The 18258-nt window shown below is 40.1% G+C and overlaps 6 protein-coding genes across 11 annotated transcripts; 1 reads left to right on the forward strand and 5 right to left on the reverse strand.

Moving 5' to 3' along the window:
- Window positions 1-27: 27 nt before the first annotated feature.
- UBP24 (ubiquitin-specific protease 24) lies at window positions 28-3425 on the reverse strand. Of its 3 annotated transcripts, none has more exons than NM_119236.4 (8): window positions 3151-3425; window positions 2819-2907; window positions 1820-2509; window positions 1541-1725; window positions 1187-1440; window positions 968-1113; window positions 675-851; window positions 28-579 (listed from the first exon to the last, which is right to left on the reverse strand). In NM_119236.4, the coding sequence occupies exons 2-8, from the start codon at window positions 2831-2833 to the stop codon at window positions 391-393; spliced, it is 1656 nt and encodes a 551-aa protein (NP_567860.1). In that variant the 5' UTR covers window positions 2834-2907; window positions 3151-3425; the 3' UTR covers window positions 28-390. The 3 variants fall into 3 exon arrangements, with proteins under 3 accessions (NP_567860.1, NP_974644.1, NP_001190875.1); NM_001203946.1 differs by having other exon boundaries at window positions 60-579; window positions 2819-3073; window positions 3151-3289; NM_202915.2 differs by having other exon boundaries at window positions 2819-3425.
- AT4G30900 (DNAse I-like superfamily protein) lies at window positions 3344-6409 on the forward strand. Of its 3 annotated transcripts, none has more exons than NM_119237.4 (9): window positions 3344-3574; window positions 3650-3776; window positions 3905-4170; window positions 4404-4445; window positions 4971-5053; window positions 5140-5241; window positions 5357-5571; window positions 5759-5853; window positions 5940-6409. In NM_119237.4, exons 3-9 carry the CDS (start codon window positions 4029-4031, stop codon window positions 6209-6211), a joined length of 951 nt encoding a protein of 316 aa, NP_194819.3. In that variant the 5' UTR covers window positions 3344-3574; window positions 3650-3776; window positions 3905-4028; the 3' UTR covers window positions 6212-6409. The 3 variants fall into 3 exon arrangements, with proteins under 3 accessions (NP_194819.3, NP_001119082.1, NP_001329622.1); NM_001342045.1 differs by having other exon boundaries at window positions 3434-3558; window positions 5940-6388; NM_001125610.2 differs by having other exon boundaries at window positions 3344-3776.
- AT4G30910 (Cytosol aminopeptidase family protein) lies at window positions 6365-9352 on the reverse strand. Of its 2 annotated transcripts, NM_119238.5 has the most exons (10): window positions 9026-9352; window positions 8429-8843; window positions 8141-8335; window positions 7804-8029; window positions 7587-7713; window positions 7416-7511; window positions 7269-7346; window positions 7123-7183; window positions 6852-7039; window positions 6365-6757 (listed from the first exon to the last, which is right to left on the reverse strand). In NM_119238.5, the coding sequence occupies exons 1-10, from the start codon at window positions 9254-9256 to the stop codon at window positions 6629-6631; spliced, it is 1746 nt and encodes a 581-aa protein (NP_194820.1). In that variant the 5' UTR covers window positions 9257-9352; the 3' UTR covers window positions 6365-6628. The 2 variants fall into 2 exon arrangements, with proteins under 2 accessions (NP_194820.1, NP_001328632.1); NM_001342046.1 differs by having other exon boundaries at window positions 7269-7511.
- A 1112-nt stretch (window positions 9353-10464) lies between these two features.
- LAP2 (Cytosol aminopeptidase family protein) lies at window positions 10465-13446 on the reverse strand. Its single transcript, NM_119239.3, has 10 exons — window positions 13079-13446; window positions 12445-12859; window positions 12142-12336; window positions 11792-12017; window positions 11579-11705; window positions 11408-11503; window positions 11235-11312; window positions 11084-11144; window positions 10823-11010; window positions 10465-10728 (listed from the first exon to the last, which is right to left on the reverse strand). Exons 1-10 carry the CDS (start codon window positions 13310-13312, stop codon window positions 10597-10599), a joined length of 1752 nt encoding a protein of 583 aa, NP_194821.1. The 5' UTR covers window positions 13313-13446; the 3' UTR covers window positions 10465-10596.
- A 372-nt stretch (window positions 13447-13818) lies between these two features.
- Window positions 13819-15759, reverse strand: NFD1 (Ribosomal protein L21). The gene is made up of 5 exons (NM_119240.4): window positions 15204-15759; window positions 15039-15119; window positions 14782-14883; window positions 14415-14489; window positions 13819-14297 (listed from the first exon to the last, which is right to left on the reverse strand). Exons 1-5 carry the CDS (start codon window positions 15636-15638, stop codon window positions 14178-14180), a joined length of 813 nt encoding a protein of 270 aa, NP_567861.1. The 5' UTR covers window positions 15639-15759; the 3' UTR covers window positions 13819-14177.
- Window positions 15760-15771: 12 nt separating this feature from the next.
- Window positions 15772-18115, reverse strand: WRKY32 (WRKY DNA-binding protein 32). The gene is made up of 5 exons (NM_119241.6): window positions 17736-18115; window positions 17588-17643; window positions 16611-17266; window positions 16367-16525; window positions 15772-16272 (listed from the first exon to the last, which is right to left on the reverse strand). The coding sequence occupies exons 1-5, from the start codon at window positions 17914-17916 to the stop codon at window positions 15924-15926; spliced, it is 1401 nt and encodes a 466-aa protein (NP_567862.3). The 5' UTR covers window positions 17917-18115; the 3' UTR covers window positions 15772-15923.
- Between the last annotated feature and the right edge of the window lie 143 nt (window positions 18116-18258).

The following is an 18258-nucleotide window of genomic DNA, read 5'->3' on the forward strand; positions in this document are numbered from 1 at the left end:
TGAATCTCTAAATTCCATGATCTAGAATAAAAACCGAATCTTTAAACCAGTTTGTCATTTCATCGCCTTCTACTTGATTGATTGAACCATGAAAAGGAAGATTAGGCCAATGATAAGAAGACATGTAGCATAAGACATGAATTTTCGAATAATAAGTCTATGAAGTAGTAAAATCAGATTAAAACACCCATCTCAAGGAATCATAACAAAACTTCCAGTGTAAACCAGGTACTCTAAAACTATTTACCTACTGAGACCCCCTCCTTCAAAGTTATATAAGATGAGAACCAGATTATAGCATCGTGACTTAAACTCAGAAGACCGGACACAAGCCGATAAAGAGTTTACTCTTCTTTCTCCGACCATGGAAATCTGCTGCCTTTGAATCTCTTACACTTGCTTGTAGAAGAGGACATAGGCTTGATCGTGCAACACCAGTTTTGTCCCTATGGGGGTCACAGAGGCATCATCAAACCTTAGCCATTGACCATTCTTTCGTCGAGCATCTGTGGTGTAGTGTCCTTTTGAGGGATCCCATCCGTGGTGGGTAATTGTTGCCACAAGTTCATATCTCAAACTCTACAAGAAGAAATTTGACTAGTTCACAACAGAGGGATATCACATAGAGAGTAAGAGAAATGTGAAACATAGACAGTTCTGCTTCGGCTTTATACCTCATTGGATAGAGAAACAAGATGGCTGCGGTTTAAGTTGAGTTCAAGGGGAAATTTAACGCCTTTACGCAGCTTAGTACTCCCTTGGCTTCCGTAGCTAAAACGCATTAGGTGCAGTATCATTATCTTTGAGAGTTTCTGTATCTTTATCGACTTACTAGCACTCACTACACCAGTCTGAAATGAGAGAATCCAAACAAGTAACGAGGCAAATTATTATTTGAAATCCATAAGAAATATTTTGGGTCCTAAAATCCCACAGCTTCAATATAGTAAAAAGAGAAATAGTTTACCTTCCCAGTAACCGAGGCTCTATATCCTTCAAGATCTTCTTGGGCAGAAAACAAATGCAACGCGTCTTCTATTCCTTGCACACCGTCCGGATGAATATCAAGGTGTAGCAAGAGATACGGCTGTACAGTAGCCGAAGCTTTAGTTCCTGTACCATAAATGACATATGAGAAAATTCTATCATGAAAGAAATTTAGAATGATTACAAAAAATACAAATACCTTTTGCCTTCACTACGCTTTTAAGCTGCCCGCCAAATATCTCACTAAGCTCAGACGGAACAAAACTTTGTGTTCTTGTCACAGCTGATTTGTTTTTGGGTCCAACTGTTTCCCATTCATCACCATCATCGTTGGCAGAAGAAATAACCGATGACTTAGAAGCGGTGACTTTGGGGGACTGTTCCTTGAGTTTCAACAACTCATCATGCATTTGGTCCATTATAAAACTCAAAAACTCTTGAGCATCTTCCTGCCTGCCAGTACATGCACACAAAGTTAGAATAGGGACATACATATGAACTATTTAAAACAGAGGAACCATCAAAATTTAGACTGTGTAAGGGAGTCACTAACCTTGGCCTACCAGACATGTTGTTGAGTACATCTGGGGTAAAATTTCTAAGGACTCCTTCGAACATGGCAGGTCTAAAAGGTCTACCAGCCTCAACAACAGTAACGTTATTTCTGATGCTGGAACTGCTTGGCACATCCAATTCGGAGATGAACTCGGAAAATGCAGCTAAGGTTGGAGAGTCAGCCTGATAAAAAAGAAAATGGAAGAATATCGATAAGAAAACAAATATTATAGGAAATAGAACCAAAATCACAAAAGGAACAATGTACGTTAAAAACCTTTGGAATATCTTGGAGTTGAATTTTCTGGAGGAGCTGCACAAAAGGAGAACATGAAAGCAACGCTTGTAGTGTTGCATTCAGGAAGCACAAGTTTCCAGCGTTTATTAATCCTCTTGGTGTAAAGTCTTTAACAGGTGGAACAGATTCAGTAGGAACCTTCAGGTTTTTCTTTCTTTGAATGCTTCCAGACGAAGAGTCACTTGAGAAATCTTCATTGTCCAGCGCTTGAAATTTAGAGCTCGAAGCTTTATACACAGGATCACTTTCACCATCAGACATAGACAAGTTATCCAAACCAATAGGATCTGTTTTCACCGCCACACCATTGTTGAGAGATTTGTTGCTTTCAGAGATCTCTTTTATGATTCCATTTTGTACCACATGCTCTGGAACTCTCAAAGAGTTCTTTCTTGGGAGTTTTGCATCACTATCATTGTTCTTATCCGAGCTGGCAGGTCTAGAAGCATCAAGTCTCTCTTGAGACCCAGCAGATTTAACTGTCCCATCAGCCTCACCTTTCTTCAACTCGCCATTAGTATTTACTGAAGAATTTTCCGCAGCAAGATTCAAGGAGCCAAATTGAATACTTCCCACACACTTGTCTTTAGAATTCTGAGGATCCTTAGTGGGTTTCTGCTCAAAAAATGACCTAGTTTCATGTTCTGTAAAGGATCCAAACACAAATACCTGCCATGAATAAAAGTAGAATAGCAAATGTAAGTTTCAAAGGAGAATCATTTACAGAACAATTAAGAAACCAAATGATAATGAAAGTTAAGTCTCTCGGATATACATTGACCTCAGAGAAAAACTACAAAATGATCAAAACGAAGCTATAAAAAGATACTATCTCCATGAAACTAAACCACCTAAAACTAGTCTCTATTGCAATTGGGTGACCTCTGCATCGTTCTCTAGACCATGAGAACTAAACCTTAAGGGAAACAAAATAAGTGAAGAAACTCAAGAGGCAAACAACAAGTAGTAGGAAATTACCTTCTTTTCACTCATATTTGGCACATAGAACGCAACGGAGAAGAGATTGAAGAGCAGCACAACAACAACAAGAGCCCAAAAGACGTAATCTGATTCAGAGAGAGATCCGAAACGAAAGAAGCATGAGAAATCTCAAAAGCGAAATCAAAAACTAGGGTTTGATGCACCAACAACCCTGGATGAGAGTCGTAGACTTGAGAAGACATGAAAGGGGTAGAGAGACGGAGGAAGAAGAAAGAGAGGATTTGTTCTTCTCTGCAAATTCGTAATGGGTAATCATCCGAATTTGGAGGAGAGCTAAGTTAGAGAGATAGATAGAGAGAGAGACGGACCTTTCGGGGATTTTGAGAAAAGGAAATTAGGGTTAGGTTTCTGCTTCTGTCTTTTGTCGGATAGTTTTGAGGAGGAGAACGGAGCTTAGCTTAGCGCCGTGTTTGGATCTTCTTCGTCTCCTTTTTCGTCAAAGGCGTCGTCGTATCTTTACAAATATAAATCTCGGTTCGGTTTTGTATTCACTTTGGTTTAATTCGGTTATTCAACAAAACTATCTCAAACAGTTGTTGTTACTCCTGTTTGGTCTGAACGGTTATTAAAAACTCACGTGTCTGTAGGGGTTCCATGTCTCGGGTTCGAAGCTTGTCTGAAATTAATTTTAAACCTTAAAAAAATCTAGAGAGAGACCAAAAAGCCGACGATTAGTCCACCGTGACTCCACCGGTCCCTCCACCGTGACTTCACCGGTCCCTCCTCCGATTAGTTACTCTTCTTCTTCTTCTTCCCCCGTTTCCGATTTGATTTGTTTCTGAAGTTGCTGATTTATACATGTATCAGGAAATGGCTTTAAGAGACTTTTGGTGATCAAAGGGCATGACTTTCACAGATTTTCCAGCAAAAGTCGTCAAATGTCCAAGACTCATTTTCTCCACTGTTGTTGTTGATAAGAGTCTGAAACAACAAGGTTCGTATTGGATTCCTCAATAATATAATATAATAAATTATGTTGATTGATTTTCTTTCTTCGAATCCTGAGCTGTTTTTTCACATAAAAATTGATAAGCTTTTGACTTATTATTGAAAATCATGTAGGTCACGACGACGATGAGCTGCTGCTGATGTGAGAGAGACCTTTGTTTTTATTCGTCTTACCAAACCATAAAGAAAGAAGAGAGAAAACTAGAGGAAGAAGAAGAAGAAGAAAGGAGACAAAACAATGAGTGTGTCTTTGAGTGTGATGTCATTCAATCTTCACGATGATCTACCTGAAGAAAGCCCTAATTCATGGCTCAAAAGGAAAGATTTGTGTCTCACTGTCATCACTAGTTACTCCCCCATTGTTCTCTGTACCCAACAAGGTAATAATCTTTAGCCACAATGGATCAATGCTTGTTAGATCTTTGATTCCTTCTTCGTATTGGTGATTCAATGCTTGTTAGATCTTGCTTCCTTCTTTATATTGGTTCTCCAAGAAGGCTTCTTTTTCCTGAATGCTGGAGATTGATTCTTGTGCTTTTTCTTGCCTTCTGAAATATTGAACAGAGATAGGATTTTCGTTTTGATCTTTTGTTATCATGTTTACATTGGTTAGGTGTGAAGTCGCAGTTGGATTATCTTCAGCAGGGGTTGCCAGGTATAATTGAATTCTCTTTGATTTATGGAAGTCTAATCTCTACTTAAATGGTGTGAGTTAGGTCTAATTGAACCCTGTTTGTATACAGCAGTCTGCTTCTTCTTAAGTTCACAGACTAGTGTGAATCTTGTTATCAATCGTAGACCACTCTTCTTGTTCTCAATCTACTATGTAAATCTATTTGTGATCTACTAGATTTAATTCTATTTTTAGTATATGTTGGTATTGCTTAAATCTGATAGCCAATTTGTCAATCCGTATCCTTTTTTGCATCAAGTTCAAGTTAGTGTTTTTAGGCTACAAAAGCCGGAGTCTAGTGCACTTAATGCATCTGTTTTATGGCAATGGAATGCATGATATTCTCACATTTACAGGTGCTTTCTTTGAAATGATGGTGGTATTGTTTATCTGGTTTTTGTTACTGTGAACCATGGAGCTTAGCTTCTAGTTTCACATGCCTTAATAATACTTCAGTTTGCATTGTTTCTTTGAACTTAAATAGATGGTAGTACTCTTTGCTTGCAGCCTATGATCAATTTGGCATATCAAGAACAGGACCTGGGGATGCTAATGATGAACACTGCACCATCTTCTTCAACAAGGAAAAAGTATTAATTCGGTTGATAAGACAATACATAACTACGCTCTAAATAATTAATACGCTGCTTGATACTATACTTTATACTAATTGAAGGTAGAGCTGCTAGAGGGTGGAACTTTTTGGTTGTCAGAGTCTCCCTCGGTCCCTGGAAGCACGGCATGGGGTTCCGCAGTTCCTTGTATAGCGACATGGGCTATATCCTTTTTACTAGTTGGGTTCATTTTAGTTAAACTATAATTAGATTAGTTTATGATTTTGGTGTTTTTGTCCTATATATCAGTATTTTGGTTTTCTTTGACAAGCTGCCTACACATTCCAACTTAAAGGAGCGGAGCCGCCTGGTTTTTCGTTTCAGATAGTCAACACAAACTTGGATGAAATCAGCCCTCGTGCCCGTAGGCGAAGTGCTTTACTCACATGGCAACACATAGCATCATTACCTCCCACTTTGCCGGTTGTGTACTGTGGAGGATTCAACACACAGAAGGAATCAACAACAGGGCGGTTTCTGTTGGGCAGATCTAGGTACCTTAATATCACATTCACAAGTTTTGTGCTTTTTACCAATCTCCTAGAGTTTTCTTTCAGGGCTCCTAGTTAATGCAAGAATGGCTAAACCATTCTTCACACACTGATCAACTAGTTTCAAATCAAAGCATATTTACTTATTTGACTGCTGATGAATGGCTTTTGGGCATCATTCAACTTGCAGAGAGCATGGTGTGGTAGGAGATATGAGAGACGCATGGCCAAGTGCCCGAGTAAGAAAAAACGTCGCTCTCATAAGAACATACCATGATTTCAAAGGTGTGAAACATTCCACCCTCTCATGAGCTATAAAAATCATTTATCTCCAAAGCTTCTAGATCATAACATGTTGGGCCTTTGTTCAGGTGACAAGCAGGGAACGGTCGAGTTCCTGAAGCTGATATTCAGAGCGTTATGCCTCTGCTGGGACCGACAGACGCAAGATCTACACACGGATTGGATACTTTACAGAGGTAGATCTATAGTTCCTGTAATGTGCGAGATCGTAAATGATAAGATTGACGACTTGTATCCTTCATCTCACTACCCTGTGTTTGCTGAGTTTATGCTTCCTCGTTCTGTAAGAATGCTTGAACCTACTCCTCCTGTTTCTGCTCCTGCTCAAGAGGAAAGCTAGAACACATGTCCTCACTTGCTTAAGCTTTGGACTATACTGATTGTTGTGCAAATGAGCTCTGTTTTTTTCTCGGCGCCTTTATTTATTGATTTGAGCTAAAACATATTCAAAAGAGATTTAAATAAATTGTTTTGTTTGCTCCTAATAGTTTGTGTTATTATTGATGACCACTGAAACATAAGATTGACGACTTGTATCCTTCATCTTGTGCTCCTAATAGTTTGTGTTATTAGGTAAGTGATGTTACGGAACACAAGAATATCTACAAATAGTCAAATACTTTCAAATGGGTAACTCGTCATATTCAAGCGTCACACTTCACAGTTCACACAAGCAAATAAAAACCCTTTTACCTACATTAAAACCTCTGAGAATGTTAAATAAGAACTGGGAGCACAAAGATCACCTGCCTACATCTTAAGAAGAATTGTTCTGTACCCACTCAACAAGTGTCGCAACTCCAAACCCAGTCGCAGCTTTCTTCTTCTCGTTCCACACCCGTCCAGCCATATCTATGTGCAACCACTCAACATTCTCGCTAACAAACTGCAACCATTAACCAAATCCGGTTCTTCGTTAGAGAACAATAGAATCAGTATTGAAGTGTGTTTTTTTGTTTCCACTCTTATGGTATCCTCACCCGTTTCAAAAAGAGAGCTGCGGTGATGGATCCACCTGCACGGCCTCCAAAGTTAACCATATCTGCAACACCTGACTTCATCATCTCCCAATAACTCTCTTCCATAGGCATTCTCCATAACTTCTCTCCACTCCTCTGTGATGCAGCAATTACCTCCTTGGCAAGCTCATCACTAGCTGTGTACATGCCTGCAGAAATCAAAAATCGAAACCAATATTCAATCATCACGAAAGAATGTCATTCTGTCTATTTTATACACAAGACTATGTACCTGCCATTGATGGTCCAAGAGCAACAATAATCTCCCCGGTCAATGTTGCAATGTCAACAATCTGCAAATATATATGATTCACAAGTTGAGAGAAAACCCAGCAGAAAGAATGTTATTGATAAGGGGAAGAATCTTTGAAACAATACCTTATCGACACCCTGGTTGCAAGCATAAACTAGAGCATCTGCAAGTGTTAGCCGACCTTCAGAATCGGTGTCGTTGACCTGCAACACTAACAATGGAAAGCTTGAACCTTTCGAAGCTGAATTCATATGGAAACGGTGTAATGATACCTCAATTGTCTTCCCGTTTGAGGCTGTGATGACATCTCCAGGTCTCATTCCGGTACCACTTATCATATTCTCACAAGCTGCGACAATAAAGTGCACCTAATTGTGCAAAGAAGCATTTGTTCAGGTACATTCACTTAACTCAGAAACTCAAGCTCCGTGTGATAAACTTACCTCAACACCGGGAGGCTTAATTTCACCAATGGCTTTTGCAGCGCCAAGAACAGCAGCTGAACCTCCCACATCGATTTTCATGAGCTCAATTATTAATTCAGGCCCAATTTTAATGTTGTAGCCACCGCTGTGAACAAAAACCAGATGGTCAATAACCAATAAGTATAAAAGAAAGAGATTGATGCGGCAAACAGAAGACAACAGCTCTTGCGAGTACCTGTCAAATGTCAATCCTTTTCCAACAAGAGCAAGTTTGGTTTTAACAGGGCCACTAGAAGGTTTGTAGATAAGGTGGATGAAATGAGGTGGATTAGCTGAAGCAGCAGCTACAGCAAGATATGAACCCATCTTCAATTCTTTGCATTGCTCCTCTTTCAAGATGTTTGCAGTCATGACATTACTGTACATGGAAGCCAGATTCGAGGCTTCCTCAGCTAGTACGGCTGTAAGATACAAAGCAGATTAGAGTCAAATGTTTGAAATAAACTTCAATAGACATGATGCTCACATTATAAAAAACATGAGAAGTCTAAGAGTATGATTATAATCCATACCAGGGGAGAGAACATTGGCTGGTGAATTAACAAGTTCTTTCGTGAAAATTACGCCATAAGAAACATGTTCAGCATACTTAAGCTTGTTCTCTAGTTCAGGTCCAGTGCCAAAGCCAATGAATACTACAGATTTGAGAGATGGTTTCTTTGACTCAGACTTATACCGACTGTCTTCAAACAAACCAAGCACTGTGCCTGTCAAAAGTAAAAAACGATTCCACAAAAGGATCAGTTCAAAAATGGTAATGAAACAAGCACTTCTCAAGGTTTACTAAAAGAAATCACAACCTGAAGCTATATCTGAAGCAGAACTGAGCTTAGATTCATCAGAAAAACTCTCAGAGGAGGCGAGAACAACTGCAACACTGCTAGCTTGAGAAGCTTTAGCAGCTGCAGCAACAGCCTCACCAAGACTCTGAAAAGCCGAAGGGGTTGAAGCAGATTTTCCAAGACCAATCAAACCGACCCGCTTTGAGCCGAGACCCGGAAGCCTAAGAACTGTTGACTGGCCAGGTTTCCCAGAAAAATCTTCCTCAGCCGAGACATCAGCTAGAAGTCCACCCAAGTGGGCATCAAGCTTCTTCAGTATGGGGTTCTCGAACTTGGAGTTGGCATCCTTAGCCATATCTTTCTCCGTCACTCCAACAGCGAGTATATCACCTTTCCATTCAGTCACGTCAATCTCCTTCCCGGAAAATGAGATCTGATACAGAAAACTCGAGTAATCAGAATCCAGTTAAGCATCTGGAAAGCTAATCTCTGACAAGACTTGACCATAATCGAAGTAAGCAAATCAGTGGATCATCTTAATCGGAAACAGTAAAGCGACGAATCTACAAAGCATTCACTAGTATCGAGTTTAAACACATAACAGCAAAGTCAAACCTTAGGATGATCGACGGAGTTGGCCTGAGTAAGGCCAAGAGTAGCGTGTGCGATTGTATGAGCCGTGGCTTTAGAAGAGCAGTAGAGAGGCGTGATGGCGAAAGAGACTCTAAGGCGAGACAGCAACTGGAATCGTACGAAACAAGAGGAGAGAGACGACGGAGAAGAGGAGAAAGAGCGGAAATGGAAGCGAGAAGAAGAAGCACATGACGTTACCAAAGTGACCGCCATTTGAGAAGTCTCCACTGAGCTTAGCTTCTTTATATTTATTTATAAGGAGAAGAACAGAGTGGCTGATGCAGACATATATATATATATATATATATATAGTATGAAATTAGAGTTATCTTAGAAAATTAGAGTGGCCCAGTCTCTTCTTGCGTCCGCCCGCGTCCGACCGTCGTGTCTTGTTGACGATGATTATTCTTTTACTTGACTCACTCACTATTGCTATTATCCGACCCGATCTTAACAATCTTGATTAGCTGTAGACTTCTTTTCAAATTTTAATGTGATCATGTTTCACTATTACTAAACTTATCTTGATAACCATATCTGAAATACTTACTACTGTTATTTGTTGCCTTCAAATTTAAAGTTGTTTATACAAAACATAGTTTTGATACTATTTATAGAAATTCAAATATTTCAAGGCATTCTTACACGAAGTGATAAAAGAAATTGAAAAACACGTCAGTATTATCACTTTTGTAACTCATTTGTGGATCAATAGGTGAAATCCAATTAAAAATACATGATTTAATCTAATAACCAAACCAAATTTAGAAATCTCGATTAATTGATTTGGTATTCTTCCAATTAAATTAATTAGACTTGGTTTAATAATTAAACCAAACCAAATTCTTATAATCTAGTTACACCACACAGACGTAATAATACACCAACAACGCAAATTGTCATTGGTTTCGGTTCTGGTCTTAACTAAATTAAGAGTCATTGGTTTAGACTGGTTAAGATCCGGTTCAATAATCAACAACAAACACGGGAGATAAGGTTCGCCGTTACCTTTCTCGGCGATTACTCTCGGTGGATCTGCTCGGGGCTCGATGAGGCGGTTTAAGCTCACGGCAGTAAGGTCTCATAGCTCAACAATCAAAACCAAAACAAAGCACAGATCATAAGAGAAAGCCAAAAACTTCCTGAGCAAGTTACATAATAGATCTAGGGTTTCCTTACCCTTAACGGCCTTGGCGATGGACTACGACTACTCCGGTGACAGCGGTTGACATCCTGTGACTCGTGGTGTCACTCTCCGGTGACACACGGTGGCTGTAGTGGTGATGAACGGCGACTATCTCTCCTTCTCAACAACTCACGGACCCATTCAAATACAACAACATGACGGGACACAGCAACAACGGTGGCTCAACTGTGTCTCTCACGGTGGTTGTTGAATTTAAGTTTAGACTAGGTAAGCATACAACAACAAAACTAATCTTCTGATTGATTTAACTTGTCATACTTAGTTGCACAAAAAAAAAAAACTTGTCCCACCACACAAAGCAAAAACACAACTAGTTCACATCAGTCAGAGATCACCAGACTTCATCTTAAGAAGAAGAATGGTTCTGTACCCACTCAACTAGTGTCGCAACTCCAAACCCAGTTGCAGCTTTCTTCTTCTCGTTCCACACTGGTCCAGCCATATCTATGTGCATCCACTCAACATCCTCGCTCACAAACTGCAACCATTAACCAAACCCGGTTCTTCGTTAGAGAACAATAGCGTCAGTATTGAAATGTGTTCTTTTGTTTCCACTCTTATGATATACTCACCTGTTTCAAGAAAAGAGCCGCGGTAATGGATCCACCTGCACGGCCTCCAGTGTTAACCATATCTGCAACACCTGACTTCATCATCTCCCAGTAACTCTCTTCCATAGGCATTCTCCATAACTTCTCTCCACTCCTCTCTGATGCAGCAATCACCTCCTTTGCAAGCTTATCACTAGGTGTATATATGCCTGCAGAAAAACCAATAGTCAACCATCACGAAAGAATTTTATTCTGTCTTATTTAAAACACAAGACTATGTACCTGCCATTGATGTTCCAAGAGCAATAATACAAGCCCCAGTCAATGTTGCAAGGTCAACAACCTGCAAATATTGTAATTCACAAGTTGAGACTTGAGAGAAAAACCAACAGAAAGAATGTATTAATAAGTCGAAGAATCTTTGAAACAATACCTTATCGACACCCTGGTTGCAAGCATAAACTAAAGCATCTGCAAGTGTTAGTCGACCTTCAGCATCGGTGTTGTTGACCTGCAATACCACCCACAATTAGTTTGGCGTAAAACTAACAATGGAAAGCTCGAACCTTTTGAAGCTGAATTCATATGGAAACGGTGTTATGATACCTCAATCGTCTTTCCGTTTGAGGCTGTGAGGACATCTCCAGGTCTCATTCCAGTACCACTTATCATATTCTCACAAGCTGCGACAATAAAGTGCACCTGATTGTGCAACGAAGCATTTGTTTAGGTACATTCATTTAACTCAGAAACGCAAGCTCCGTGTGATAAACTTACCTCAACACCTGGAGGCTTAATTTGACCAATGGCTTTTGCAGCGCCAAGAACAGCAGCTGAACCTCCCATATCGAATTTCATGAGCTCAATTAAGCAGCCAGGCCCGGTTTTAATGTTGTAGCCACCGCTGTGAACAAAAACCATCTGGTCAATAACTAATAAGTATTAAATAAAGAGATTGATGCGGCAAACAGAAGCCAACAGCTCTAGTACCTGTCAAATGTCAATCCTTTTCCAACAAGAGCAAGTTTTGTTTTAACAGGGCCACTAGAAGGTTTGTAGATAAGATGTATGAAATGAGGTGGATTAGCTGAAGCAGCAGCTACAGCAAGATATGAACCCATCTTCAACTCTTTGCATTGCTCCTCGTTCAAGATGTTGGCAGTCATGACATCACTGTACATGGAAGCCAGATTCAAGGCTTCCTCAGCTAGTACGGCTGTAAGATACAAAGCAGATTAGAGAAAAATGTTTGAAATAAACTTCAACAGACATGATGCTCACATTATTAAAAAAAAAAAAAATGAAAAGTCTAAGACTGATGCTCAAGAAACAATCCTCACCAGGAGTGAGAACATTGGCTGGAGAATTAACGAGTTCTTTCCCGAAAATAACGCCATAAGAAACATGTTCAGCATACTTAAGCTTCTTCTCTAGTTCAGGTCCAGAGCCAAAGCCAATGATATCTACAGATTTGAGTGATGGTTTCTTCGACTCAGACTTATACCGGCTGTCTTCAAACAAACCAAGCACTGTGCCTGTAAAAATAAACAACAATTCCACATAACGATCAGTTCCAAAATGGTAATGAAACAACCATTCTCGAGCTTTAATAGACGAAACCACAACAACAACAAATAAAACACCTGAAGCTATAGCTGACGCAGAACAGAGCTTAGATTCATTAGAAACACTCTCAGAGGAGGCGAGAACAACTGCAACACTGCTAGCTTGAGAAGCTTTAGCAGCTGCAGCAACAGCCTCACCGAGACTCTGAAAAGCCGAAGGAGTTGAAGCAGATTTTCCAAGACCAATCAAACCAACTCGCTTAGACCCAAGACCCGGAAGCCTAAGAACTGTCGACTGACCAGGTTTCCCAGAAAAATCTTCCTCAGACGAGACATCAGCTAAAAGTCCACCCAAGTGAGCATCAAGCTTCTTCAGAATCGGGTTTTCGAACTTGGAGTTCACATCCTTAGCCATGTCTTTCTCCGTCACTCCAACAGCGAGTATATCACCTTTCCATTCCGTCACGTCGATCTCCTTCCCCGAAAATGAGATCTGATACAGCAAATTCGACTAATCAGAATCCAATTAACCACAAAAATTCAAACTCGAAAGCTAATCTCTGACAAGACTTGACCATAATCGAAGTCAGCAAATCAGTGGATCATCTTAATCGGAAACAGTAAAGCGACGAATCTACAAAGCATTCACTAGTATCGAGTTTAAACACATAACAGCAAAATCGAATAATGCTGCAAGCGATCAGGAACAAACCTTAGGATGATCGACGGAGTTAGCCTGAGTGAGGCCGAGAGTAGCGTGTGAGATTGTATGAGCCATGGCTCTAGAAGAAGAGTAGAGAGGCGTGACGGCAAAAGCGAGTCTAAGGCGAGAGGGGAACTGGAATCGGACGAAACAAGAGGAGAGAGACGACGGAGAAGAGGAGAATGAGCGGAAATGGAAGCGAGAAGACGAAGAAGCGAAGGACGTTACCAAAGTGACGGCCATTTGAGTAACGCACTGAGCTTCTCTTATTTATAAGGAGAAGAAAAGCCGCGTTTGTGCTTATCTCTCTCTCTCTCTTGTTGACGATGATTCTTCTTTTACTTGACTCATTGTTTGCTTTTATCCAACCCGTCCCCACCCGACCCGATCTTAACCATGGACTTACGTACTCGTGTAGCTTTATAATTCTCTTTGGCTCCAAATTGCTTTTGTTTAAGTTCTTTATACATATTTATACAAACAATGGTTTTGATACTATTTACAAACATTCAAATATTTCAAGGCATTCTTACACGATTTTCCGATGTTGATAAAAGAAATTATAAATCAGTTCCAAGTACTATCAATTCTGTGAATCATTTGTTGATGAGGAAGTGGTTGCCATATATAGTTACAATAATAATCACCTGATCTAAAGAGTCATAGTGGAAAAAATCGAGATTTTGAGTGTAATGTGACTTGCAGTTATTACCAATTTACCACCAGTTTCATATCTGTGACCGAGACTTGCATGAAGAAGTAAATTAAACCATAACCAAACCACAGTAGTACAGTACAAAGTACAAAGCATAGAGAAGATAAGGAGAGAGATGTTTCCGCAAATCTTTATTTCTGAAACAGAAGCAACAAACAGCTCCCACAAGCATGAGCCAGTTTAAATACAAAATGAAGAGCAAGGAGAACAAGACAGTGAAAGGCAAATCACATTTCATATCTCAGGAGCCTAGTTACTTACCACTAACTACCAAGAAGGCCTTTTCATCATTTCAACGACTTTAAAATCTAGTTCTTAGTGAACAGCAAGTGATAATTTAACTTACTTCAAATGTATCGGCATCAGCAAAAAAGAAAGAAGCAAATTTTATCTCTAAGCAACTAGCTCAGCCTTCGTCTGTTCTGTAACAGCTTCTTTCGAAGGCTTATGGACGATCTTCGGTTCTGGTTTTTCAATTCCTTGTATATCGGTTATTCTCAACTTCGTCAATTCCTGGACACAAGTGTTGAATGGTCAAAAACAACAATCATAACACAGTGGAAAGAACTAGAAGAAGGCAAAGATGAAATAAACACACTGTCTATCTAAACAAGGAGTTATAAAGTATACCTGTCGATGTCCTCTCGTTCTCCTATAATTCTTTCTTCGTTTCTTTTTGAAAATGAGCACTTTTTCATCCAAAGCCTGTCACGCATCAAGGAAAAACTAGTTGAGTAATGCTGGTACATGAGTAGATCCTTCTACATTCCAAGCCCATCTTAAATCAAGACATTCAGATGATGTAGAGATAGATGAACACTAATCTAATGACTTGCAAGACTTTCACAAACTAATCAGCAGACAGTTTGATTTAGTTTCTCTCAGTCACCGGATTCAGCAAGCAAACTCTCATCTATCCTCTTTTCAATTGTAAATTATTCTTAAGCACAGCTTCACTAGTATTATAAAACACCAAGCAAGTCAATGAGACACTTACATGCTCTTCAACTACAGCATGAACTGTCGCATCTGGCAAAATAGGCCTACCAATAATCGTCTGGCTTGCCGAGCCCAATAGAAGAACCTTGGTTAGTTCCAACTGCAAAGGGACATAAAGAGAAAGGTTTTAGCAACAATCATAAATCATAAACACAAATGCAAAGGTTCGTCCTTCTTACGAGAGATACGGTAAAGTCTAGCCCTTTGAGAGAAGAATAGCAAAGATTAACGAAGAAGAGCTTGAAGCTAGCATACCTTATCATTGATGTCACAGAATTTCAACTTCTCGGTGAAAATGGAGTCCCCATTGCTAACTTTAAACTGATGCGAACCAATCTACAGGATAAAAATAACCACTCAGCATCAGTGAGAGTGAGAAATGAAACTAAAGGATTAATTGAGATAGCACAGAGACGAGACCTGAACAATGGCAAACACTGGTTCATAGGGTTTGAAAAGTCTCTCCGAAGGTTTAAGAGGACCCATCACCTTGTACCCTATCTCCTCCGCCTCTTCCACTTTCTCCGCCGGTGAATATTCCCTTTCTACTTCCATATCCGCCGAATCCTCAAAGTCTTCCCCCTCCTCCTCATCATCATCCTCTCCTTCACTGCTTTCTTCATCTTCATCAGTATCCTTTGTGTTCGAAGAGAAACAACGATCTTGAGAGCGATACCAATGACTGTACCATGGCAAATTCCTAGTGAGAGATCGATTCGGAATTACGGTCCCATGAGAAATGCTGGTCCCGGAAAACTCAATCCCATGAAATGAAGAGATCGATCGCGTCTGGTTGATGGAGAAAACAGTCGTAGCGCGGCGGCTCAGCTCACGAAAGCATCGAAGACTCGCCATCGGAGAGCACGAACACACTAGGGTTTACACAGAGTAGAGAGAAAGGGTTTTTGTTCTCGTCTTTTAGTCCCTTTCAAGTTTCAGAAGACCCTCTAGACGAACCAGAGGCTATTCACTAAAATTAGCGATTTAATATCACAATAAACATATACCATCATTACACAGACGAATGTTAACGTATTTAGTTGGTAATCTTCATGGGGTTTTTTATTATTATTATATAACAAGAACAAGGAGGCGAAAATTGAGTCGATGAACTCTATAAAACTCATAAACTACATATAATCAGCATTGCTTGATTTCGAATCCAATGCTCAACAAAGTCCTAGCTGATTCCATCACTTTCTCTCCACCAACGTCCAATGCTTCTTTACTCTGCTTCTCACTTTCTCGCCCCACCGAGCACTGGCTTGAAGTCGGAATGTTCACCTGATCGTCTGTCCTGGTTCTCATTGATGTTGGAGCGGCTGCAGCTACGAGCATTGAGCTTGGAGGACCATGGCGTTTCTTAGGCACCGGCATGTCGTGGTTGTGTACTCCTTTGTATGTGATTATTACTGCTTTTGTGTTCTCGACTGCTGTCTCAATGTGTTTACGAACTGGACATCCCGCTGAAGTGCATCGGTAGTAGTTCCTGAATGTTTGAAACAGAACAAATCAATCACCATGCGTATTAGAAGATGTCATATGTGGATAAAGAGATGGGTCATGCGTTTAGTTTTCTAGACCTTGGATGAGGATTTCCTTTCACCATTTTCTGCCCGTATTTACGCCACCTGTATCCATCACCACAGATACCAACATCACCAGCTGCGTGTACTACGAATTTGTTTTTCTTTCCAGGTTTGGAGACAGAATCTGAACTCTGTGAGTTATCTTTTTTCAGTCTGAAAAATAGAGAGAAGAAAGTCTATTAATTTCATCTTTCAAAGTGAAGAGTAAGCACCGAAATGCAAAATTCTACAAACTTGCCTTCGTTTTGGCTCTGGTTCCTCCACAGCTTCGTTCTCACAGTGTCTTTTCCGGTCAACGAGTGTTTGCGACTCACAGATGTATTCTTTAGTAGAAGCAGACGGATCTGAACCGCTAGGAACAATTGATAGCTCTTCTACTACTGTATCATCCTCTGAAACAGGCCGGATAGCTGTTGTAACTCTAATCTCTCTCGGGGAGAAGCTAGTCTTCCGGGGAGGTTCATGAGTATGTAAACCTTTGTTAACAATCTCTACCACATTGCCTGAATCATTGGAGCATTCAATTTTTTTAGCACAACATTCAGTGTATGTACACCTGTAGTAACTCCGTGAGCCCTTGGGACTCTTAACCTGCTTCTGTCCATATTTTCTCCAATTATAACCATCACGAGCCGGTGTCCTAGGAACAGGAGTAACCGACAATCTGTTAACCACCGGCGAATCTGATCTTTGCTCTTGTTTAGTTGGAACTGAAACCAGTGGTAAATCTTGTGCGGTTGAAGCAGTTGCAGGATCCAAAGATAGACATGGCGTCACTGTCAATGAGTCTGACGATGCAGCCAGAGAAGGAGATGTTTCTACCTGACGATTCTCTTCCACTTCATCAACCGGCACAATCGCACTTACAACAGTTTCCTTGACGCTATCAGTCTCCTGCCAATGTGATACAAAAAGCAGTTAAATGTCATGCCTTGATAACAGTGATTCTTGTCCTCAGAATTGCCTAAGAAATCAGACACACTAAAATGTAACAGATCAAACTGATACAGATACAGATTGAACTTGGCCAAAGGTTAAAACCATTACGATTAATCCTATTCCCATGTTATTGTATAATCACTGAACGAGTAACATCGAAGACACTGAAATGAGTTAAACTTTACAAGTTCTAGCACAATCAATGTTAATGAGAGAATCAAAGTTGTAAGTGTTAAGAAAGTTTATGAATAGCAGAAGAGTCTGAAGCAAACTCACATTCACTTCTAATACATCTTCAACATTTGGTTCCACAGAGGAATTTTCTCGAACACCTGGTAAACTCAAACATCATTTCGTCAAAAAATAAAGTCTCGAATAAATAAATAAAAACCAATAAAGAATTTTGCGCAGAATAAACCGTTACCTTGAACCTGATCCTTGCCTAGGGTTTCTCGCACAGTCTCATCATGTAAATCTTCCATATCCGCACCAAGTGATTTTTCCTCGTCTCTGAATTGACTCAGTCCGTCCTTCTCCGGCTCCACTTTCTCGCTCTTCTCCACCGTGTATGTCTTAGCTTCGTCGATACCAGTGTCTTCTTCCATGGACGATTCTCTCTTGTCCTCTTTTTCTGTATCTCGTGGGTTTTGTCTGAAGAGAGTAAAAGAAAGAAACGAACAAATTCTCTAGGCAGACAAAAAGGTAGCCGCTTTCCGACCGACTGATCTCCGGAAGAAAACGCTGCGTTTTGGTCCTTTATTATGCCTTCTCTGCTTTAAAAGCAAAAGAAGAAAGAAAAAAAGATACCAAAAAAGAAAGAGAAAGAAGGGGCATTAATGTCTTTCAGTCTTTGTTTGACTGTAGATAGTTAAACCAACTCCGTTTATTTCTCCGTTAATCACCCCTGCGTCACGTCAAATCATTGACGTGTTCCGTTTAGTTTACTA

This window comes from Arabidopsis thaliana, chromosome 4 (genome assembly GCF_000001735.4).
Source record: "Arabidopsis thaliana chromosome 4, partial sequence".
NCBI lineage: Eukaryota > Viridiplantae > Streptophyta > Magnoliopsida > Brassicales > Brassicaceae > Arabidopsis > Arabidopsis thaliana.